We start from the raw sequence: 23,574 nt of genomic DNA, 5'->3' as shown, positions 1-23,574 counted from the left end.
ATTTGGATTTGGCCTGTTTATTTCTGTTCAAGTTCATTTTCATTCCGTTTAGCCTTCTAATCAAATTGTAGTTGGAATATAAGCCTCCATGTAAAGCCCCTATTGTGGTCTGATGAATCCACCACTGCAATCCAAAAATATTTTGACCAACTCTTCTTCACTGCCCCACCTGTCTCAGGTTTAAAGGGTGCTTTCTACAAAGTCAAAATGTTATTTCCTTTGACAGGTGGTAGAAATTTGATCAAGCAATTATCAGAATAGCCCAATGTTTTGTTCCTATCCATTTGAGGGTGTTTTTAAAGATACGTGACGAATTTTTATCCTGTCAGAGGACCCATGACCTGCAGCTCAGAGCTTGTATGTCAAGGGCCCCGCTCCAAATCTTATTGGACATCTGGATGTTTGCTAGTGAGGATCATGTCAAGACAGGCACCAAAGTCTTATTGAAAGTTGCAGAAATAATATGATTGCCACAAAGGTTCCTGCAACAAATATTAGGTATAAAGAAGGAACCATTTAAATAGTTTTGTTTTGTTACCTCCTTCCTGGCACGAACAGCAGCTTCCTGGATGAACTGTTGTATGGCCTTATCTTTGTTCTCCATAGCCATTGTCTTTTGCATCTCTCTCAGTAGGGTCTCAAAGAAAGAATAAACACACACAAACACTCTGCTTAGAAGAAGAGAAATCTTGAACTCCCATTTAAATGGGAAAAGACTAATTGGAGATACGTTGGCAGACCTTGACCACATGTTTGTGACAGTTCTTTGTCTCCAAGACAGTTTGTTCTTCAAAAGCATTTTCTGACACAGCTTTCAGTCTAATATTTAAAACACAAAGAAGGAAAAACTCTCCAATGAATTCATCTATTTTACGATCACTTTATTGATAAGAGAGAAAGTGTTATGAGGTGTTGCAGGGGAAGCAGCAGTTTGCTACACGCTCACTTTTCTTCTTGCTGGCTGATGATCGACTGAAGCTGTTGGACTTGTTTTTCCCCACGGGACTGAGCCTCTACTACCTCATCCTCCTGAACGTTCATTTAAAAGTTGGGAAGTTTTGAGAGGTTTGAAAGTCATAAAATAGAATTGAAGTGTATCCGGCATTTCACCCACAAGATTAAACATTGCAATCGTGCAGTTGACAATTAGCAATTTTCTTGGAAACAATTATTCTATGCAACTCATTCTTTCTCACCTATACCTGCTTTGATTTTTTTTCTTTTCAAGTGTATATACTTTTCAAGTGTATGTATACTTTTCTATCTTGTGAACTGCAAATGTGTAATATTGAGCTTGTGACTCGTGTGCAGCCTGCTTAAAACAAAGCAAATTCCATTTCCTTTGCCATGTTAATAAATATTTTGCCATGATGCAAGTCGGCTAAGTCAATTTAATGTCAGACAAGAACAAAACAGGTTTCTTGATTCACTTTTCTTTTTAGCTGAAGCTCAAGACATTCCAGTTGTTCGGTCATTTCGTCCATTTTGTCTGTGGCAGTTCGCAGATCATAATTAGTCTTTCTGCAACAAGGCAGACAGAACATTGCTTTTGTGAGTACTGTACAAATATCTAGATTTTAAATTCTAACCACCAATTTACACAACCACGCTGCAGTTTTGAAGTGGTACTTTGCACAGTATTTAGCATGAACTTAGCTACCTAAGTTGGCTGTGTAGCTCCTCTATTTCGTCATTCTGCTCTTTCTCGGCCATCTGGAGGTGCTTGTTGACCTTTGTGTGACAAGATGCATGACTGCCATACACTCTACATGTCATGATTCCACCCTTGAATGTAAATTTTTTCCAAATATTTCCTCGAGAATAAATTCAGTTAAGCCACTGATTGTCACTCACTGTCTAGACGGCTTCTATTCCTTACCAGTTGCACTTCCCGATTGATCTCTTTCAGTTTGCACGACTGGCGTATGAATTCAACGAGCTGATTCTGTGACGAAAGGGGAAACTGTTGGTTTTCCATCACAATTTTTATTTTAAGGTTTCAGTGGCATTTTTATCAACTGCTTAACCAAAGAAAAGACAAATACTTAGTGATGTTTAAAAATAATAAATAATTCAAACTTTCACTGGTGCTACCTTGTGGTTAACTGCAGCAATTGCCCTTATTTAGCATTATAGTTTATGTATAATACGAAAGGAGAGGCGGCACGGGGGAACAGCTGTAAAACGTTGGCTTCACAGTTGAGGACCCGGGTTCAATCCCGGACCCACCTGTGTGGAGTTTACATGTTCTCCCCATGCCTGCGTGGGTTTTGTCCGTGCACTCCGGTTTCCTCCCGCATCCCCAAAACATGCAACATTAATTGAACACTCTAAATTGCCCCTAGGTGTGATTGTGAGTGCAGCTGTTTGTCTCGATGTGCCCTGCGATTGGCTGGCAACCAGTTCAAGGTGTACCCCGCCTCCTGCCCATTGACAGCTGGGATAGGCTCCAGCACTCCCCGTGACCCTTGTGAGGATAAGCGGCTAAGAAAATGGATGGGTGAATGGATGGATGGATGGATGGATGGATGGATGGATGGATGGATGGATGGATGGATGGATGGATGGATGGATGGATGGATGGATGAAGATGTGCTTTGTGGTGCACGTTAACCATAACGTTAAACCTTCAACTTCTGTGTCATGGAATCCGCCTGCTGTCCGTCACTGAAAGCCTTGTGGTAGAGCTCCTGGAATTGGACCGCCTCTTGCGCTGCTTTCTGCCACATTTCCATGGCATGCAACCGCTCCTTTTCAAATACCCAACACACAGTACAGACATGATTTAGAGACAAACACTTTCAAAGACATTTTACATGCATCACGTTATGATGACCATTTGCACTAACTCACGAGATCAACCATAATGAAAAAGTTTTTTGGCAGTTTTAGTCAAAACTGTCCATGCAGAACAATGAATGTGATGTTAAATTGATGTCTCTCACAGTAAATTAAATCTGAGCATTTGTCTTAACAAATTAATTTGTACTGTATAGATTTTTCATACAAATTAGTATTAGTATAGTATAGTATTTGTGAATGGTCATGAAGATGTTGGTGGTTAGTATATGTAAAATGTGATCTAAAGAATTTTTTCTGAACTGTACATACTGAAATTGTCATATGGGTTAACTGGAGGGTATGCGGTTAGAAATTTTTGGACACAACTTCTTGATTTAAATTTATTGTTGAACATCAATACTAAATTGTGCAACTGTGCAGTTACTAGAAATGTTGTGGCCAGCCAGTGCCTAGTGACATTATTCTGTTGACTGTAAACAGACCAGATATTTTAGTTTAATCACATTCCCTTTGAATTTTGTTTGTGAAATCAAATCCAAATCCAGGTTAAGAACACAACCAGACCTGTTTGAATAACTGTGCCAATGTTTCATAGTCCTGAATGAGTGCTTCGTCTTCCTCTGTGGTGCACTCAGCTTCTGATTGAGGCTCATTGTAAGCAGACTGTTTCTCAGAGAGCCTGTTAAAGTGCATTAAATTATTATTTTATGAAAACACACTTTTAGATAGACGTGTTTTTTCAATTCTACACAGGTCATTATTGCCATACAAACATTTTACAGACACCAATAGACCTTTTGTACCTTTCATTCTGCTGGTTATCACTCTCCAACTTTTCCTTGACATCTGGCATTGGTGTGATTCACTAGAAATTAACGATGAATTATTTATGGTTAGTTCTGGATAACGGTGTTGTGATGTGTTATTTTTGCCTTTTCCCCACAACAGTCATATTAACAGTAAAATACAAACAATAAAAACAGAAAATTTAATATGAAATACAGTTGCAACCAGGAGTAGCAGCTATTTGCAACTTTAGTCTATGAGTAGGAGGCCATCTCAAGGAGCAGCCTCAGTGTTTAACTGGTGCTCGGGTAGGATTAGTAATTTGCTTCATTCAGATATAGACTTTTATGACATTTCATATTTTAAATTGTTGTAAGGACAGTCAAATCGAGCCTTGCCTCCATGGACTTCTACCCGTGCCTGCGTGGGTTTTCTGCAGGTACTCCGGTTTCCTCCCACATCTCAAAAACGTGTCGTAGGTTTACTAAAGACTCAAAATTACATGTAGGTGTTATTGATGCTTGTTTATATCTGTCCTTCAATTAGCTGCGAATCAGTACAGGGTGCATGTTTTGTAATGGCGACCGTTGAAAGCTTCTGCCTCACAGTTCTCAGGATTGAGGTTCAAATCCCTGCCCCGCCTGTGTAGTTTGGACGTTTCCACGTGCCTGCGTGGATTTTCTCCGGGCACTCCGGTTTCCTCCTACATCCCAAAAACCCGGAGATTGGAGACTCTTAATTGCCTCAAGGTGATTGTTGGTGCGACTGTTGTCTGTCTTCAAGCGTCCTGTGATTGGCAATCAGTTTAGGGTGTACCCTGCCACCCGGCGGATGACAGCTGGGATTAGCTCCAGCACTACCGCGAGCCTTTTGAGGATAAGCGGCTCATGAATTGGAAAGATATCCATTGATATTTCTTAATCTCTCCATATGATTTGTTTGTATGGGTTTAAAGGTGTGTTAAAAGACCAAAAAAAATGGAGTCCTATAAATGCTATGTGTAAAAAATGGCAAGGATATTTCTTTATTGTTGATCCTATTTCCTAAAATGTGTTGAGCTGGACTACTCAAAAATATGGTTTACCATAAAAACACAATACAAATTCATAATACAAGTTCTGGGGGATGGTGAGTTTTGGTTAGTTTAGCCCTGTGAGGGGGATGCCTAATTGCCACTTTTGTTTGTTCAATTCGACTCCATACACAACATCATACATACGACATACATCGAACGTGGACCCAACCCAACCTTCAACTACTAGACTGAGGGCCATTGTTGTTTGAATCCCTTCCATCCACATATCCTTTAAATGACCATATCCTTTATATTTTCACACAGGTAGTATGTGATTTGTGTACCCTATGTGCTGACTGTGTTTATTTGATTGCTTCTTTTTTTTTTTTCCGACTATCTGCAGCCCGTTGGGCAGCACAATATTGTGCAAGCTGTCAGCTGGTCCCAAGCCCGGATAAATGCAGAAGGTTGCTTCAGGAAGGGCATCCGGTGTATATGAGCGTTCATCACACGTATTCCTTAACAGTTGGGTCGTGGCCCGGGCTTCCTACGCCTGCCTGCAGAACTGTTAATTTGCAAGGTGTAGGTAGAAATTCAGATAATGTAGGTCGAAGACAAAAAGGAGGAGGAAAGCGGCTTAGTCAGAAGAAGAAAAAGAGGAAAGCACAAACCCTACAGCTGTGTGCAGGGACTTTGAATGTTGGGATGACGGGAAAACTTCAGGAGTTAGTTGACATGATGATTAGGAAAAAGGTTGATATATTGTGAATCCAAGAGAGCTAGTGGAAAGGGAGTAAGGCTAGAGGTTTAGGTGCAGGGTTTAAATTATTTTATCAGGGAGGAGATGGGAAGAGAAATGGAGTAGAGGTTATTTTAAAAGAAGAGCTGGTTAAGAATGTCTTGGAAGTCAAAAGAGTATCAGATCGAGTGATGAAGATGAAATTTGAAATTGAGGGTATTATGTATAATGTGATTAGCAGCTATGCCCCACAGGTAGAATGTGACCTCGAGTTTAAAGAGAAATTCTGGAAGGAACTAGACAAAGTAGTCCTGAGGATCCCAGACAGAGAGAGAGCTGTGATTGGTGCAGATTTCAATGGACATGTTGAAGGAAACCGGGGCGATGAAAACGTGATGGGTAAGTACAGCATTCAGCAAAGGAACTTTAAGGGGCAGATAGTGGTGTACTTTGCAAAAAGGATGGAATTGGCAGTGGTGAACACGTATTTCCAGAAGAGACAGGAACATAGAGTGACCAACAAGAGCGTAGGTAGAAGAACACAGGTGGATTAAATTTTGTGCAGACGGTATAACCTGAAGGAGGTTACCGACTGTAAGGTATTGGTGGGGAGAGTGTTGCTCAATAGCATAGGATGATGGTGTGTAGGATTACTCTGGTAGTGGGTAGGAAGACTAAAAAGACAAAAGGTAGAGAGGAGAATCAGAAGTTGAAAAAGGAAAATACTGTGTAGCCATTCGGAGAGAGGTGAGACAGGCTCTGGATGGACAGGAAGAGCTCTTAGAAGCCTGGAATATTACTGCCAAGGTTTTCAGAGAGGCAGGCAGGAGAGTACTTGGGGGATCTTCTGATAGGAAAGAGGAGAAGGGGACTTGGTGGTGGAACCCCAAAATACAGGAGGTTATCAAAGGAAAGAGATTAGCAAAGAAGAAGTAGGACATAGAGAGAACTGAGGAGAGGCGAAAGGAATACATTGAGATAAGTTGTAGGGCAAAGATAGAGGTAGCGAAGGCTAAACAAGAGGCGTATGATGACATGTACACCAGGTTAGATACAAAAGAAAGAGAAAAGGATCTCTACAGGTTGGCCAGACAGAGGGATAGAGATGGGAAGGATGTGCAGCAGGTAAGGGTGATTAAGGATAGTGATGGAAATATGTTGACTGGTGGCAGTCGTGTGCTAAGTAGATGGAAAGAGTACTTTGAGAAGTTAATTAATCAAGAAAAAGGGAGAGAATGTAGAGTAGAAGAGGCAAGTGTGAATGACCGGGAGGTGGCAATGACTATTAAGGGGGAAGTTAGAAAGGCACTGAACAGAATGAAAAATGGAAAGACAGTTGGTCCCGATGACATACCAGTGGAGGTATGGAACCAATTTGGTGACGTGGCTGTGGAGTTTTTGACCAACTTTTTCAAAAGAATACAAGCGGGAGAGAAAATACCATAAGAATGGAGGAAAAGTGTGCTCGTCCCCATTTTTTAAGAACAAAGGCGATGTCTAGAACTGTGGAAACTACAGAGGAATAAAGATGACGAGCCACACAATGAAGTTATGGGAAATAGTAGTGGAGGCTAGACTCACGTCAGAAGTATATGCAAGCAACAGTATGGTTTCATGCCTAGAAAGAGTACCGATACATTATTTGCTTCGAGGATGCTTGTGGAAAGGTACAAAGAAGGTCAGAAGGAGCTACATTGTGTTTTTGTAGACCTAGAGAAAGCCTATGACAGAGTATTAAGAGAAGAACTGTGGTACTGCATGCGCAAGTTTGGTGTGTCGGAGAAAAATGTTAGAATAGTACAGGACATGTATGAGGGCAGCAGAACATAGAACATAAAATGCTGATGATGGATGGAAAGAATACTTTGAGAAGTTGATGACTGAAGGAAATGAGAGAAAAGGAAGAGTAGAAGAGGCAAGTGTGAAGGACCAGGAAGTGGCAATGATTAGTAAGGGGGAAGTTAGAAAGGCACTAAAGAGGATGAAAAATGGAAAGGCAGCTGGTCCTAATGACATACCTGTCCAGGTATGGAAGCAATTTGGAGAGATGGCATTGGACTTTTTGCCCAACTTATTCAACAGAATACTAGTGGGTGAAAAGATGCCTGAAGAATGGAGGAAAAGTGTACTAATTTCCATTTTTAATAACAAAGCTGATGTTGAGAGCTGTGGAAACTATAGAGGAATAAAGTTGATGAGCCACACAATGAAGTTATGGGAAAGAGTAGTGGAGGCTTGACTCAGGACAGAAGTGAGTATCTGCAGGCAACAGTATGGTTTCATGACTAGAAAGAGTACCACATATGCATTATTTGCCTTGAGGATGCTTGTGGAAAAGTACAGAGAAGGTCAGAAGGAGCTACTGTGTGTTTTTGTAGACCTTGAGAAAGCCAATGAGAGTACCAAACATGAGCAAGTCTGGTGTGGCGGAGAAATGTTACAATAGTACAGGACATGTATGGGGGCAGCAGAACAGCAGTGAGATGTGCCGTAGGTGTGTCAGAAGAATTTAAGGTGGAGATGGGACTGCATCAGGGACCCACGCTGAGCCCCTTCCTGTTTGCAGTAGTAATGGATAAGCTCACAGACAAGGTTGGACTGGAATCCCCTTGGACCATAATGTTCGCAGATGATATTGTGATCTGCAGTGGAAGCAGGGAGCAGGCGGAGGAACAATTAGAAAGTTGGAGGTACACACTGGAAAGGAAAGGAGTGAAGATCAGCCCAAGTAAAAGAGAATATATATGCGTGAAAGAGAGGGCCGGAGGAGGAAGAGTGAAGCTCCAGCGAGAAGAGATAGCGAGGGTGGATGACTTCAAATACCCGGGATCAACAATACAAAGCAATGGAGACCGTGGTAAGGAAGTGAAGAAACGGGTACAAGAGGAATGGAACAGTTGGTGGAAGGTGTCTGGTGTGTTATGTGACAGAAGAGTCTCTGCTTGGATGAAGGGCAAAGTTTATAAAACAATGAACTGAGGACTGGAGGTGGCCGAAATGAAGATGCTGAGGTTCTCGCTTGGTGTGAACAGGTTGGAAAGGAATTAGAAATGAGCTCATTAGAGGGACAGCCAAAGTTTGTTTTGGAGACAAGGTTAAAGAGAGCAGACTTGGACATGTTCAGAGGCGAGAGTGAGTATATTGGTAGAAGCGTTCTGATAGTGCAACCAGGCAAAAGAGCGAGAGGAAGACCAAAGAAAAGGTTGATGGATGTTATGAGGGAGGACATGAGGACAGTGGGTGTTAGAGAGGAGGATGCATGAGATTCGCTTAGATGGAAAAAGATGACACGCTGTGGCGACCCCTAACGTGACAAGCCGAAAAAAAAGAGAAGATGACACATAACTCAACGATCATCTTAACACTCGGTGGAATGGACTGGTTGAATGATACTGTAGCTAAAGTGTGTCAGAAGAGAAAAATTCATTTTAGCAAACCTTTCAACTGACTGTCAGGAAGGAGGAAATTGACTGAGTATGCGTTTTTTCTTCAAGCTGATATGAGATTTTTCTCTTAACACGGTTCATCTGCCATTTAACCGACGCCGCCCTCCCTACACAGGAGATTTATAATACACATTACGAAAGCTCCGCTTAAAAAAAAAAAAAAAAAAAAAAACACTTTGAAATGACGAAATGACTGGCAATGCTCATGAGGTCAGCGTTGGCCGTAACAAAGCCGCAATATAAAGTCACGTCGCCACAGTGTTTAATGGATATACAGGAACCGAGCGACTTGGACAAAACATGGCGTCTCGTCTGTGTGGCTACCGCGTTGGAGTCTTCACCCAATTGATGGTTATTTTCAATAAATCCTGCAAAATCCACAGGAAGGGCGACAGGTTTTTTTTTATTATTATTATTTTACGTGTGTCTCTATTGCAAACATAAATTACTTTACTCCCGACTGGGTCTTTAAAGTAAGCTATTTAAACGATTACTTGGTTTTAAAGGGAATTAACTGGTAAAATAATTAACTTTTTAGCTACTTTCATTTTGGGTATGAGACGTTTCACCACTATTATTAGGAGTCACTAGCCATGACTGAACTTGGCGAGAAACTATTGTTCCTCTGACCAAGTCACTGTCGTCTGACTACTTTAATACAAAAATTAACAGTTTGCTCGTTACACAAACTGGCAGTAATTTGGTGTTCCGACACAACTGGCGGTCATTCGTATATTTTTCATTCAATTTTAAAAACAAGAAAAACATTAAAATTTGACAAATGTCAACATTACCTCGTGAAGTCACTTGCGTCGGACCATCTAAAAATGTCATTCATTGAAAGGAGAGATCGTCACTCAGCGATTTGAGTGAGGGTCATATACTATATTATACCATAGAATATCGTGTTTCTAATAATACCGAGACATATATAGACAGACAATCTTTTTTTTCTGACTTCAAAATTGTGACCACAAACGTAATGAGCAAAATGCTTGATTTGTTGAAAAAATTCATTTTGCACATCCCCATCTCCTGTACATGATTTATCAATCAAAATAATAATCACAACTAATTAAAAAATCTTTTAGTCACTTATTCATTCCACAACAAGCAATTACCGATGTTGTAGTACATTAATTAATTCTGCTGACTTTGGTGCAAGCAATGTGGGTTCATCTTCAACTCAGTGATGGTGTGGAGCCTGTGACTGACTGGTGTAAACTCTCCGTGAACATGAACAGGATAAACAGTGTAGAAAATGGACACACTCCAATACACCTTGATTTTCAAGATTAGATTTTATTCAGATTACTTTATAAATTATGCTCAGAAAGAAAACACAATATAAAAGATCATTCAATATACAGTAATACAATAATGATACACATCGCAGCACCTACAAGAAACACTGAATTTTAAAGTCTTAGGCGTCAACTGAGGCCCCTCAAAAAAGTGCTTGTGCAATGTGCAAATTTTTGTATGAAGGGGAAATAAAATAAAATATACACGTCTCTGGGTAGTGATCTGATCACTGTCCCCAACCTCAAAAGTGGTGAGTTCACATTAATTGATAGTTTTGCTTTATCAAGAAATTGTTATATTTGCATTACATCACAGGTTAGGCAAGCATATTTGAAAATTGTAATATTTGCATTAACACAGGTTAGGTAATCTTACTGTTGCTGGGGGGGGTAGTATATTGAATTCCATTGCACAGTATCCAAAAGTCATGATTTGGCAAGCGGCGTCATGTAGCGGTCGGATTGCAGACGGTATGATTTCCTGGGCATTCACCTATGGGGAGACGGGTGCCAGGGTGGAGGTGGTGGGGAGTCCAAACGGGTTATTTGGGCTTCCAAATCCACTGGCCTGAATTTTACTCAGGAGAAACATAACACTATCTACTGTAACAATCCAGTTACTGTTTGTCTTGTTTATACGGGCTCAGGCACAGGAAGAGCGTTTTTAGGACTGAATTTGTTGTCGCTGCTGGTGAAGAATCTAAAGAATGAAAAATTCACATCAGAATTGATCAGTTTCTCATTATTATGTTCATAAGTATTGTGTTGGGCCTTCTTACCAACGTAGGGTGGCTTGACAGGTAACTTCTGTTGGGTTGCTGATGTATATGACCTTGACTGTTGATTCTTTAGGTTTTGCGGCTTTGAATCAACTATTATATCGTTTTCTGTGGAGGAGGATGCTTGTGGGACTTGAGTGACACAATCAGTGACAAGCTTTGGAAGAGGAGCTTCCCTTTGAGCGGCATCTAACAAAGGAGCTGCTGTATCTCTTGCCTTGTGAAAATGGTTTCCCTGAGACATGCTAGGTGCAGAGACGAAAGAGATAGGAGCCTCAAGTTCACCTAGAGGGGTGGCAAAAAGGCTCGGCAGAGACCTTGCAAAAGCCTGATCTAATTCAGCTGTTCTTTTGATGGAAGAATCCTGGCATTTGACGTAAGTAGACTTGGGAGAAGCAGAAACATACTGAGTATAGTTGTGACTGGATGAGGTTGTCTCACTATCTTGTGTTGAACTCTGAGTGTCTACAATGCTCACAAAAAGTTTTTTAAATGGTGTTTTTAAGGTTATGTTACATCCACGTGCCAACGAGTCAAGACAATCAGTTTTATCCTGGGTTGTGGTTCTAGAAGAAAATGCCTGTGGTGCCCCTGAATCGAAAGCAGAAGGTGTGTTTTTGGAAGATAGACACACCACAGAAAGGTGATAGTTAGGTTTCTCAGAAGCAATAATATCAGAGAAGGGCTTGGCAGATGCAGCAGCCAAAGCAGCACTCTCTTTTAATTGCGTGGACATCTGAGGTGACATACTTGGAGTATGAAAATCACATGGCACATACAATGGATGGGATTTGAAGGGTGGAGAGTGTTTTGGAGCGAATGTCAGACCTGGCGGGCACAAAAAAAGGCTTTGAAACCCACTTGTGGGGGACTTTGGACGCGGGGTGTGGTCTGTAGAGAATGCAGTGTCTGTTGTTCGTTCGTTGTTTTCTTTCTTTTGAAGACTATAAAGACAGGTCTTACAACTTGAGGGTCCTGTTATGTATTCTGCAGATTCCTCTGCTTGGGTGATATTTGCGGACAGAGCAGGCACTGAAGTATGGTCCCGTTGAATGTCTCGATCCACTTGGAACATTGATGTCTTTTTACAAATTTTTCTTGACACTTTGTTAGCTTCATTTTCCGTAGGTAATAAATCTACGGCTTTGTTATCTTGGCTCCCTGAACTCTGTTCAACTGCTGGAGGATATGATATGACCTGTGGTATGAGCGCAGCAGCGGGAGCTGTGTGAACCAAAGTGGAGCTCTCTGTGGATTTTGATGACCTAAGCACAACATTAACCGCGTAAGGGACGTCACCATGGTTCGCTGATCCATTGCAAGGACAGGAAGTGGGAGGGCTAGAAAGGGTTGAGGGATCTGGACTTGTGGAATTTTTGAAGACAGGAGACAACTGAGGTTCCAGCACCGCTTCAACGGAATATAAAACAGATGGCTCGGGACAGAGGTTAATTAATGGAGACTGGCACACTGCTTTATGTGGCTGGGCATCTTGTTCAGTGATGTCCACCATGCCTTCAGTCGGACAAGTTCCCTCATAAGCATTTGAGTCAGCGCTGTTATAGAAGTTAAACCTGAAAAACAAAAACTTGCTTTTTTACTGATGGTCCAGCTACACAGACCTCTTAAGGATTAAATTCTACAAGACTTTTAATGACTGGGTAGACACATACCTGAAGGGCTGTACTAATTTATCAGACTCCTTATTAGACTCTTCAGGTATATCTGGATCGATAACTTGTTTGACATGTGGTTCATCTGTTGCTGGGTGAGCTGAAGATTGTTCAGTTTTCTGAGCAAGCGCCATTTCTAACTCTATTGCCTATTGAGGAAAGAAACGTGCAGTAATTTGGTGCAAACTGTATTATATAGTTGCAAGAAAAATATATTTTTATTGAAATATTACAGCGTAGAGTGGAAAAACTGAATCTTTAGATTTACAAAATCAGCAATATTACCCTTAGATATTGCACTCGAGGTCAAGCCACAGCCTTTCAAATTTAGATGAGGTCAGGACTCTGACTGTGCCACTCCAGAAGGAGGACTTTCCTCTGTTTAAGCAATTGAATTGTTGATTTACTTTTTTCCTTCACACACAACTTTGTGTTCTTTCCAAACAACTCAACTTTTGTTTTGTCTGTCCACATAATTGACCCCTCCGTAGAAACTGCGTAGGCCGCGTCGCTGACCAATCAGGCCAGAGATGTGCCTAAACCACGCCCCTTGTTGTCGTCTGCCATAGCCTCAGACAAAGTCGCATGGGTTCAGTAGAGCTTTTGTTTGCGTTTTATCACGTCTTAGGGATCCTTAACAATAGATATGGTTAAGAGGTGTAGTCACGGCCTTTGTAATAATGACGACAGGTATCCTGATAGGCTAGTTGGTGGAGTTCAATTTGTACCCTTTCCAAAACCGAAGACCGAGTAGGAAAAATGTCTTCAATGGATCAAACTTTGTGGAAGACCGCATGATCAACTGAATCCATCTAAAATCAACCGGAACAGATATGTTTTCACGAAGGTAAGCCCTATATTTGATTTTCAATACATGTCTCATATAAATGAATTAGCAGTTTTTCGCTTGCATAACATAGCTACGTGTGAATGATTGACACTTGATCTGTGTTGAGCGATACTTTGCGAGGACCTGACTGCACAAACGTGTCTCTTTGTTGGCGGCTAGCGAGCTAAGGTAAACCGGACTAGTGAGTCCTAAAAGCTCGTAAATCAAGCCTCGCCTTCTTCTTTTCCTTCATACGGCGGTTCACAAACGGCTATACAGATAGACATACAGATTCTGCACACAAGTGTGATAGGTAACACGAAAATAGGAAACTGTTAATGAAGAATTCATCTTTGGTTTATAATATATTATATTATGTGGCTTCTTGGTCTTCTCTGACTCCGGAAAGATCTCGCGCTAATATCAATGGTTTCTCTGTCGATATGCATGGAAATACCATTGAAATACCCCTCGCTGAAATACTTGAAGCCCTGCTGTCTGCTCTTCAACGATATTTCACTATTCGGTAAGAATGCGAGTGAAAAATCAGCTGGTAAATCGGACAATTTCGCTCTCGACTTTTCATCCTGCGACGCCATTTTGTCTAATGTTTGTCTGAGGTTAGCAACAGTGGGGTGACGTGACTTCAGGAGGCGGGTCAATTGACCCCTCCGTACTGGGCACTTAACCACGCCTCCTGAAGTTACGTCACCCCACGTGTGCTAACCTCAAACAAACAATTAGCAAAAATGGCGGCGCAGGAAGAAAAGACTAGAGCGAAATTGTCCGATTTACTAGCTGATTTCTCACTCGCATTCTTAGCGAATAGTGAAATATCGTTGAAAAGAAGACAGCAGGGCTTCAAGTATTTCAATGGTATTTACATGCATATCGACGGAAAAACCATTCATATTAGCGCGAGATCTTTCCGGAGTCAGAGGAAGACCGAGAAGCCACATAATATAATATATTATAACCCAAAGACGAATTCGTCATTGACAGTTTCCTATTTTCGTGTTACATATCACACTTGTGTGCAGAATCTGTATGTGTATCTGTATAGCAGTTTGTGAACCGCCGTATGAAGGAAAAGAAAGCGAGGCTTGATTTACGAGTTGTTTCTCTCGTTTTCTTTGTGTAATGTCACGCGCTCCCCTCAATAATTATTATTGAATTAGTGCCGAACCTACGTAAGTCCCGACCAAGTACGACAATCACTACTTTATAGTGTCCTCAAACATCCTTCCTTCAGTCTTGGTGTCTCGGTGCATGTCGAAGGCTTTTAGGACTCCCTAGTCCGGTTTAGCTTAGCTCGGTAGCCGCCGTACAGAGACACGTTTGTGCAGTCAGATCATCGCAAAATATCGCTCAACAGAGATAAAAGTGTGACAATCATTCACACGTAGCTATGTTATGGAAGCGAAGAACTCCTAATTCATTTATATGAGACATGTATTGAAAATCAAATATAGGGCACACCTTCGTGCAAACATTCCGGTTTAGCTTAGCTTGGTAGCCGGCAACAGACACATTTGTGGAGTCAGATCATCGCAAAATATCGCTCAACAAAGATCAAGTGTGTCAATCATTCACACGTAGCTATCTTATGCAAGCGAAGAACTGCTAATTCATTTATATGAGACATGTATTGAAAATCAAATATAGGGCTTACCTTCGTGCAAACATATCTTTTCTGGTTGATTTTAGATGGATTCAGTTGATCATCCGATCTTCCACAAAGTTTGATGCATCAAAGACATTTTTTGTACTCCGTCTTCTGTTCCAGTTGATTTTAGATGGATTCAGTTGATCATGCAGTCTTCCACAAAGTTTGATCCATTGAAGACATTTTTCGTACTGGGTCTTCGGTTTTGGAAAGGGTACGAATTGAACTCCACCAACTAGCCTTTCAGGATACCTGTCGTCACTATTGCAAAGTCCGTGACTACACCTCTTAACCATATCTATTGTTAAAGAAACCAAATACGCGATAAAACGCTAACAAAAGCTATACCGGACCATGCAACGTTGTCTGAGGGAACGGCGGACGCCAAAAAGAGGCGTGGTTTATGCAGATCTCTGGCCTCTGATTGGTCAGCGACGCGGATGACGCAATTTCCACGGAGGGGTCAATTGGTTTCGAGTAGTTTTCGAACAGCCAGGCACTTGTAAACTTCAAGGAAGGAACATAACCTCCGTGAATAACAAGGGAACACTGTAATTCCAAATGCTATACATAGTGGTACATTTTCTTACATTTGTATGATCAAACGTACCAAAAATGTGATCAAGTAAACTTTTATATACCCACCTCATTCAACAATTTCACGGTGATGTCATTAAGTGGGTCGTGGGAAAACCTACAGTTCTCTCCCTTAATACAATGTCCATTTTTATGAAAAAATTTGCAGGGGAAGGACTCTGCACAGGCGTTAAGGAAACAACTGAAATGGAACTGAAGCACAGAGGGCTCAACCTTATGTAAATCAAGACTTGACTCCAAATGCTGGCTTGCCTAGCCCAAGCTACAGGTTGCAGAATACCTTTTACCTGTACTAGAGTCCACAGTGACAGTAGTTTGGCTACAGCAAACAAAGGATATTGTGCATATAAGGGCATTGCTCCCCTTTAGTACAACATTCTTGTATGTAATACTTGCAACTTTCTTTGATGAGATCGTTGCAAGCTTGAATGTGCTGCATTTGGCAGCTGTCACCCTGTGAGAAGAGGAAGGGAAAACAACAACCTTTCAATACAATGTGTTTTTTTTTTCGTTAGAGAGCAATATAAAGTTAACAGGCAAAAAAAAACCAAAAAAAAAAAAACTCACCTTTATGCACTTTCCATGAAGGAAATGTCGGCAAATGACCTGTCCATTCATCAACAAGGCATTCTGCTCCTTGAACTCTGGTGTGAAGGACTTAATGGACTAAGAAAAATAATTACAAAAAGAATGACAGTAGAATTTGAAAGGAAGTACTTAGTAGCAAAGCCACTTCATTGCTGAGCTCACCTGTGTATGATTTCTGTTCGGCCTACGATCTCTGGGTTGTGCACTGACTCCGGACTTCTTTGAAGTTTTCATTTGGTGTCTTCCTCCCTGATTTTGAGTCTGTCTTTGCTCCCGCTGTTGACCTTTCTGGTGCATTTTCTTTTTTCTCGTTTGTTGCTGGTTCACATAGACTTTTGTTTTAAAATTTGGGCCAGTGTTACTGCCATAATTGTACGGTCCCCCCGTGGCGAAGCCAGTGCTCGTATTCTCATGGTCAGTGTTCTTCCGCAAATGGTAGTTAATTGTGTTGGAATAATCACCTTGGGAACATGCACTAAAATCAATCCTGCTTGACTGTGTCTGGTGACATGGTTTCTGTGAAAGAAATACAGACAGAAAAACTTGAAATTAGAAAATGTTAACACCTATCAGTGAGGTTTATCACCCGTTAACACTGACGCTCTAAAACAGGTTCTGCCACAAAGCTGTGACATGCATCTCCCCACCCCAATATTGTCTTGATGAACATTTAAAGAGATACCAAACTGATTATTATTGCTCCTGTGACAGTGAAAATAAAACTTATATTAGAAAGAAGTGGGCGGCACGGTGGAACAGTTGGAAAGTGTTGGTCTCACAGTTCTGAGGCACTGGGTAGGATCCCCGACTCGCCTGTGTGGAGTTTTCATGTTTTCCCCGTGCCTGCATGGGTTTTCTCTCTCTCCGCACTCCGATTTCCTCCCACATCCCAAAAACATGCAACATTAATTGGACACTCTAAATTAACCCTAGATGTGATTGTGAGAGGGGCTGTTTGTCTCGATGTGCCCTGCGATTGGCTGGCAACCAGTTCAGGGTGTACCCCGCCTCCTGCCCGTTGACAGCTGGAATAGGCTACAGCACTCCCCGCGACCCTTGTGAGTATAAGCGGCTAAGAAGATGGATGGATATAAAGAAGTGCTTCCCTATTTTTTTTTTGTTTGTTTTTTTAGACAAAACACATTTTACATCAGCTCTCACAGCACACCACCAAAGTGAAACTCAGTGTGTTAAGTGGAACACAAGGTTGTATTAAGTCATATCTGTCTGATACTTAAGTTTGATTGTTGACCTTAACTTTATTCAAGTGGGGAAACTATACAATATAAGAATTTGAGGAAGTGACCAATACTTTTTCATGGCACTGTATACATGTTTACAAAAATGTTGGAAACCATTGATTCATTGAGCCTGAATTGCAATTTATTCTGTTGTATGACTGGCAACTGGTGGATACAGTTCAACTGAAACTTAAGTTCAAAAGTGGAAGAACATGACTGTCATGACACATCACGGTAACATACAATTTTGATAATATCCCGCATTATACCTGATTACCTCAGTAATATGCTGCTGCTGTATGAGATAATAAGGAAGCAAATGTGTAAACGTTTTAGAAATGCACCAATTTATGCATAAATATGGTTGAAAACATGATCTATGTATTAATTTTGTTTGAGGATGAGAAAATGCAACTTGTACTTGGACAAAAACAGTTAGCCTAATATTGTCACTGTCCAAATTGAGACAATGTCTCATCCAAACTGATGGGTTTCTCTATTTCTACCTGAAAATGTTTAAGACTCAATAGTGTCCCAAGTGTCATTTTGCTGTTAAACTGAAGCATTCTTGGTCTGGTATAGTAAGCATTGTATATCCCTCAGCAAACGCTCTTTCTCGCAAGGAATAAGACACAACAGTCAGACGAACTTTAATGGCAGCCTTTGAGCGCGCCTTACATAGTGGTAAATTCCCGTTTATGATAGATTTATGGTACCTTCCGATAGAAACCAGGTGACTCGTTCCTTCGCATCCTCTTTTGGGCTCTTGTACTTTTTTGAAGCTTGCCAATGCCGTCGCTAAGACTAAAACGACAACAGAATGGCATTCGTCAACACTTAGTGGTTAATCTGTGTGGCATCAATGCAAACTCACGAAGGAAACCACAGCAGCTCCTACCTGATCGGATGAGAGGGCTGATCATTACTCTTAGCACCGTTCACAGGAAGATTCGCAAAATGGTTTGAGAAAGACATTATGAAGACAAACCTTATGATGTCCTTTTTCTCAACTTTTATCACTCCAGGGTTAAATATGACAGTAGATGCACGTTTAGTTCTGTCGCACAATTCTTTCGTCACAAGGCTGTGCCGCATTCGCAGTCCCTCGGAATTTTTACATGGAATATTTAAAATACAGTAAACACATTAACAAACCTTTCGGAAATCACCACAGTAGACATAATTGAACATTGCATTTATGCAAGTAAATTAAGTGAATAACAAATGCCTATAAAATCTTTTGCATCCCAGAGAGGTCGCTTGTGTACCCTTGCTCAATGTCTACGGAATTCAAGGTAAATTATAACTGTAAAACAGCCAGTTCAAAAAGTCATGGCCCTTTGTGCGCTTAACTGTGTTGAGGCAATTTACACTTCGTGCAGAATTATTAGACAAGTCACATTTTTGAGAATTTCAGTATTTGTATTCCTCCTGAATCCATTAATCAAAAATGTCAATGAATCTCGTGGCGACCAGTTCTGGGGGTCAAAACAAAATTATTCAAAGTAAAAGTGATATTTAGCCTTTCTCAAGAGAATTTCAATATGCGGCGACCAGTTCTGAGGGTCCCCCACCTCTCGCCCAAAAATAGCTGGGATAAACTCCAGCACATCTGACACACTAGTGAGGATAAGCAGTAAGGAAAATGGAGATTTTACCCATTTGCATTGATGGTGGTTACTAGGTTGAACTTGCAGGTCTGTCTTTCAAAATAATTTTATCAAGACCATTACATTAAGACTATAAGACTAATGTGAGCAGACACATAAACACCAAAGCCAATTTAGAAAGGTGACTAAAAAATAAAAAACCTTGTAAAAAATGTTATTTTAACATACATTAAAGCAGATTTGAGATTAAACTTAAATTTGCCCAATTTATTTGCTTTTGTTTTGGCTTCCAAGTTGAACCAGGCCCATCTCCACCTGCACATGATCCCTGCTTCAAGCTGTGCCACATTCTCATTCTGGAAAATAAATGACTAAAATCATTTTCTGTTTCTCTATCTCTTTCAATATTACCAACTTCAAAGGTTAATCCCGAATCAATCCTTCAGGAAAATATTAAGTACAATATTTTTTCATTTTTAACATTGCTCTGTTTCTTAATACACTTAACATTAACATCTGTAAACTACTTAAATAATTGCAAATTGCCTAATTGGGCAGCACGGTGTGAAGCAGGATAAACGTCGGCCTCACAGTTCTGAGGTCACGGGTTCAATTCCGGACTCGTCTGTGTTGAGTTTGCATGTTCTCCCTGTGCCTGCGTGGGTTTCCTCCCACATCCCCAAAACATGCAACATTAATTGGACTCTCTAAATTGCCCCTCGGTGTGATTGTGAGTGCGGCTGTTTGTCTCGATGTGCCCTGCGATTGGCTGGCAACTAGCTCAGGGTGCACCCTGCCTCCTGCCCGTTGGAAGCTGGGATAGGCTCCGGCATGCCCTGCGACCCTTGTGAGGATAAGCGGCAAAGAAAGTGGATGGATGGATGAAAATTGCCCAAATAATACAACATGTATTAGCGGATCAGATCTCGTCACCAATGTTAAATGTGCTTTGCAGTTCCGCTGGGACCACAACCAGGTCCGCGACCCGCAGCACTCACTGCCGCCAAAATTAGATTGGCGCGGCGCAAACAATATGCAGACACCCAGAAGTCAAAAGGCTGGTGCACAAATAAGTCAATGAATATGCAATAATTGATAAAGTGGTGAGTGACGTCTAGATCATTCCAACGAAGTAAATTTTAGCTTAAAAATTAGCTGCCAGCGTTCCAGGACTATGTTCAAGATCCCCCCACCCACACGTAAAAATCACTCGATGTTTCACAAACATGGTCTGTTTTGAGTTTTAAACAGTAAATTTTGCTGAAAGCCTTTTGATTTGCATGTATGTATGAGGAAAAAAGTAATTAAAATGCATTCCTAAACCAACAGTAAATCAGTACACACCTTAAAAAAATTATGAAAAATAACCAATTATTTTCCATTTCTTTTTTTCAATGGAGATAACTCCACCTCACCAGTACACCCGTACCACACTTGATCAATTGTGAAGTTCCCCATAACTGGATGAACAAGACAGGTTTTTTTTTTTAAATTAATGGGATTATCCTATTTGTAATTAAATTATGACTGAACATAATTCAAGGGCATGACTTTAATCATAGACTGATTAAAAGTTCTGCAAGACAAATACTGGACTTTGTTCCGCCACATGTGAGGCTGTCCTGACGTGTGGCTCAAAGTTCAGGTCATGCAGTTTCAGTGTTCTTTTCTCCCAGGCCGTGAGAGTTTGTTTGTTTCTGATGAGCTACACGATGACGCGCTGTGACCTCGTCGCTCCATTCCTGCTCCTGTTCCTCCACAATGCTGTCACACAAAAAAGCGATGAAGCTGGAACAGCAGGGTCCACCCCATCTCCAGCATCCAGTGGCGTGATGGAAGAGGACACTGATTGGGGCCTCCACTCTCTGAGAGGTGGCTTTGAGGCAGCCAGCGGCTACTTTGACTCGATTTTGGAGTTCATGGGTGGACGGGATGGACTCTGCCAATATCGCTGTCGATATGGTAAATTAGATTTCATCCAGCAAGTAACATTTGTCAGAATGTTTCAGGTGACACTGAGTTAATATGAAGGGCTGCTGTTTTAAGTGAAAAACTGCTAATATTCATTTGCATTTTATTTAGTGTAAGAATTCCTTTCAGCATGACTGTTAGAGTATCACAAAACAAGTGCCAGATAAACGCAAGATTTTAAGCTACAATTAAAAAAAAGGAAATAAAAATATGGTTCCACCCTTTCACACACCCTCTTCATATCGTAAATTCCTTAGAATTATCAATGCTATTATCTGAGAGGACCCCAAAATGGACTGTGTCCTCAGGGGTAAATGTTGCTTGTAGTGACCTCATCTTTCGATATAACCTATGACATGCATGTACATAGTGTGATATATTTTGTTCTACCCTCTCCCAGGTAATGCTCCACTTCCCCGTTCTGGGTACGAGATGCCCGAACCTAATGGGTGCAGCTCCTACTTCTTTGGTTTTCCTGTTCCAGAGGGGGTATGCACTTCACATTTATGGCGACTGGTGTAAAAGGTTTCGTTTTTAAAACCTGATCTAATAATCAGGGCAGTGACGAGCCCCCCCATCTTACAGGTCACATTTGAATTTTGGATATGAAAAAAGGTGGTTTTCCTAGTGTGTAACCTGAATGTTAGTCCACAATTTATTTATTTTTACTAAAAGACATCTGCAGAGGCAAATAAATCTAATCCAACAGAGAAGATCTTTGAAAACCCGACAAGTATTCCATTTGATTTCATTCTAGTTGATTTCCAACTCATTTGATACTTTTACATGATTGGTTACTATGTCAACCTCTGGTTGTGGCCTAGATGGATATGGGGATCCCCGCCATGACCAAGTGTTGCAATCAGCTGGATATGTGTTATGATACCTGTGGCTCAAACAAGTATCGCTGTGACTCGAAGTTCCGCTGGTGTCTCCACAGCATTTGCTCAGATCTCAAGAAGAGCCTTGGTTTTGTGTCCAAAGTTGAAGGTTGGTATCCTCTCCATCTAACATTTTACCTCACCGCTTACCTTAATGAATGTTAAAGAGCCAATCTTTTGCATTGCAGGAAAGCAGGTGGTGGTGGTGTGTGTGTGTGGGGGGGAGGGGGTGCTGGGGGATTATGACAGTTTAATATCCTAAATTACATTTTATTTTTTCTGTGGGAAAAGATCTTGGGTACTCTAGATCATAACTCACTGCTGGTTGAATCATCATCATCATCATCACAGCAATCGGAAAGGCTCCTTTTGAAAAATTAATCATTGGGATGCTTTTATTGATTTGACCAATTTGTTTCCCCCCCCCCCACACAAATGTGTAACAATATTCAATTAGTTGAAATTCAATTAGTATGGTATGTGAGGATTATTCACAAATGCCTAACAAAATGGAGCTGAAATAAATCACGAGGTCTCATTCTGAAAATCTTATATGCGTAATAGCTGGCAGCAGTTCCCAATATTTTCATGGGACTATTGTTGATAACTGCTGCAAAGGGTTATGTACTGTGACTCTCATCTGTGTTTTTCCTCATCAGCATGCGAGACGGTGGCAGATACTTTGTTCAACGCAGTGTGGACTTTGGGCTGCAGACCCTACATGAACAGCCAGAGAGCATCGTGCTACTGCCAAGGAGAAGAGAAAGATGAACTCTAACCAGAAACCACATTGCTATTTATAAGACGGGTGAACTTATACCAACATGGCTGATGTGGTGTTGCATTAATAGCTTCAATAGTACCTCTTGAGTGGCAATATTTTAGTTTCAAAGTATTGCTCCCTGTATGAGCAATTTTTATTTTTAGGTGGGGATATTAGTCATTTTACAGGCTTCATATTGCTTCCAACACTGGTTTAAAATGGATTATATTGTTTGGAGGTGAACTATATATTTTCTAAATAACTGTTGTCAACTATAGTAAACTTTACTTTGCCTGAATTAACTTTCAACAACTAATAGGTGAAACATCTATTTTGCATACTACTGATCCTGTTCAGGATGGGTTGACGGTTAAGGGCCTTCTCTTTACCCGTCAATCACTGGGTGAATGGCTCACTGGTCAGAAATGAATCCCAGGCTAGTTAAGGGAATTAATCGAAACCTGTTTTAATTACTACACCACTGATACCCAAACTAGGACTAAAGGTTCTCTTTTTGCATCTCTCCCCAGTTATTTAGTGTAATAACTAAACCATTGCATGTGTTGAAGGACTTAGGGGGTACACGGAACATGCTTACAACATGTAGTCATGCTCAATAATATTGCCACCCCATTCTTAAACAGGACTGTGTTGTTTCTTACTGGTTTATGTGTTAAAAAAAATCCACTAACCCCGCATTTAGCAAAAAAAATAAATAAATATATAAATAAACAATTGACCTAAAACAGGAAACAGTCTGATTGCATGTCAAAGTCCAGATTTTTTTTTTTTTTAATGCCAGACTAAGTCAACAATAATCACTAATTTAAGTAGAGTTCCTTATAATAAAATATGCCCCCTCTTTTGTAGGTAAGATGCGTCTA

General features: G+C 40.8%; 3 protein-coding genes across 10 annotated transcripts in view; 1 reads left to right on the top strand and 2 right to left on the bottom strand.

The window, feature by feature from the left end:
- LOC133506458 (sodium channel and clathrin linker 1-like) overlaps positions 1 to 9,678 on the bottom strand; it is a 20,820-nt gene extending 11,142 nt beyond the window's left edge. For 2 of the 5 annotated variants that reach the window (XM_061830626.1, XM_061830624.1), the window contains exons 1-10: positions 9,583 to 9,678; positions 3,606 to 3,667; positions 3,367 to 3,481; positions 2,628 to 2,750; positions 1,880 to 1,945; positions 1,661 to 1,731; positions 1,431 to 1,521; positions 947 to 1,029; positions 741 to 819; positions 539 to 637 (exon numbers count right to left, since the gene is read on the bottom strand). In XM_061830626.1, coding sequence (XP_061686610.1) covers positions 539 to 637; positions 741 to 819; positions 947 to 1,029; positions 1,431 to 1,521; positions 1,661 to 1,731; positions 1,880 to 1,945; positions 2,628 to 2,750; positions 3,367 to 3,481; positions 3,606 to 3,655 — 777 coding nt within the window. In that variant the 5' untranslated portion in view covers positions 3,656 to 3,667; positions 9,583 to 9,678. Of the gene's footprint in view, positions 1 to 538; positions 638 to 740; positions 820 to 946; positions 1,030 to 1,430; positions 1,522 to 1,660; positions 1,732 to 1,879; positions 1,946 to 2,627; positions 2,751 to 3,366; positions 3,482 to 3,605; positions 3,668 to 8,779; positions 8,921 to 9,582 lie in introns of those variants that run through there. The other 3 variants (XM_061830625.1, XM_061830627.1, XM_061830628.1) reach the window with 3 other exon arrangements.
- Positions 8,741 to 23,574, top strand: LOC133506459 (group XIIB secretory phospholipase A2-like protein). 4 transcript variants are annotated; one of them, XM_061830633.1, is made up of 5 exons: positions 8,741 to 8,816; positions 20,752 to 21,037; positions 21,447 to 21,535; positions 21,871 to 22,036; positions 22,587 to 23,574. In XM_061830633.1, the coding sequence occupies exons 2-5, from the start codon at positions 20,776 to 20,778 to the stop codon at positions 22,703 to 22,705; spliced, it is 636 nt and encodes a 211-aa protein (XP_061686617.1). In that variant the 5' UTR covers positions 8,741 to 8,816; positions 20,752 to 20,775; the 3' UTR covers positions 22,706 to 23,574. The 4 variants fall into 4 exon arrangements, with proteins under 4 accessions (XP_061686617.1, XP_061686613.1, XP_061686614.1 ...); XM_061830629.1 differs by lacking the exon at positions 8,741 to 8,816 and adding an exon at positions 8,973 to 9,139; XM_061830630.1 differs by lacking the exon at positions 8,741 to 8,816 and adding an exon at positions 9,036 to 9,183.
- Positions 10,071 to 19,199, bottom strand: LOC133506535 (uncharacterized). Its single transcript, XM_061830773.1, has 9 exons — positions 18,364 to 19,199; positions 18,182 to 18,269; positions 16,387 to 16,740; positions 16,204 to 16,302; positions 15,976 to 16,090; positions 15,685 to 15,794; positions 12,545 to 12,693; positions 10,872 to 12,445; positions 10,071 to 10,792 (listed from the first exon to the last, which is right to left on the bottom strand). The coding sequence occupies exons 1-9, from the start codon at positions 18,558 to 18,560 to the stop codon at positions 10,710 to 10,712; spliced, it is 2,769 nt and encodes a 922-aa protein (XP_061686757.1). The 5' UTR covers positions 18,561 to 19,199; the 3' UTR covers positions 10,071 to 10,709.

The sequence above is a fragment of the Syngnathoides biaculeatus genome, chromosome 9 (genome assembly GCF_019802595.1).
Source record: "Syngnathoides biaculeatus isolate LvHL_M chromosome 9, ASM1980259v1, whole genome shotgun sequence".
NCBI lineage: Eukaryota > Metazoa > Chordata > Actinopteri > Syngnathiformes > Syngnathidae > Syngnathoides > Syngnathoides biaculeatus.
Note: the sequence above shows the minus strand (reverse complement) of the source record. Positions and strands in the feature narration are given on the sequence as shown.

Coding starts and splice junctions, on each gene's coding strand:
- LOC133506459 (XM_061830629.1), top strand. CDS start 9,089: ATGGCGTCTCGTCTGTGTGGCTACCGCGTTGGAGTCTTCACCCAATTG. Junction 21,038..21,446: donor CCAATATCGCTGTCGATATG/GTAAATTAGATT, acceptor ACCCTCTCCCAG/GTAATGCTCCACTTCCCCGT. Junction 22,037..22,586: donor TTTTGTGTCCAAAGTTGAAG/GTTGGTATCCTC, acceptor TTTCCTCATCAG/CATGCGAGACGGTGGCAGAT.
- LOC133506535 (XM_061830773.1), bottom strand. CDS start 18,560: ATGCGGCACAGCCTTGTGACGAAAGAATTGTGCGACAGAACTAAACGT. Junction 15,795..15,975: donor GCAATGCCCTTATATGCACA/ATATCCTTTGTT, acceptor ACGCCTGTGCAG/AGTCCTTCCCCTGCAAATTT. Junction 10,793..10,871: donor TGTCAAGCCACCCTACGTTG/GTAAGAAGGCCC, acceptor TTCATTCTTTAG/ATTCTTCACCAGCAGCGACA.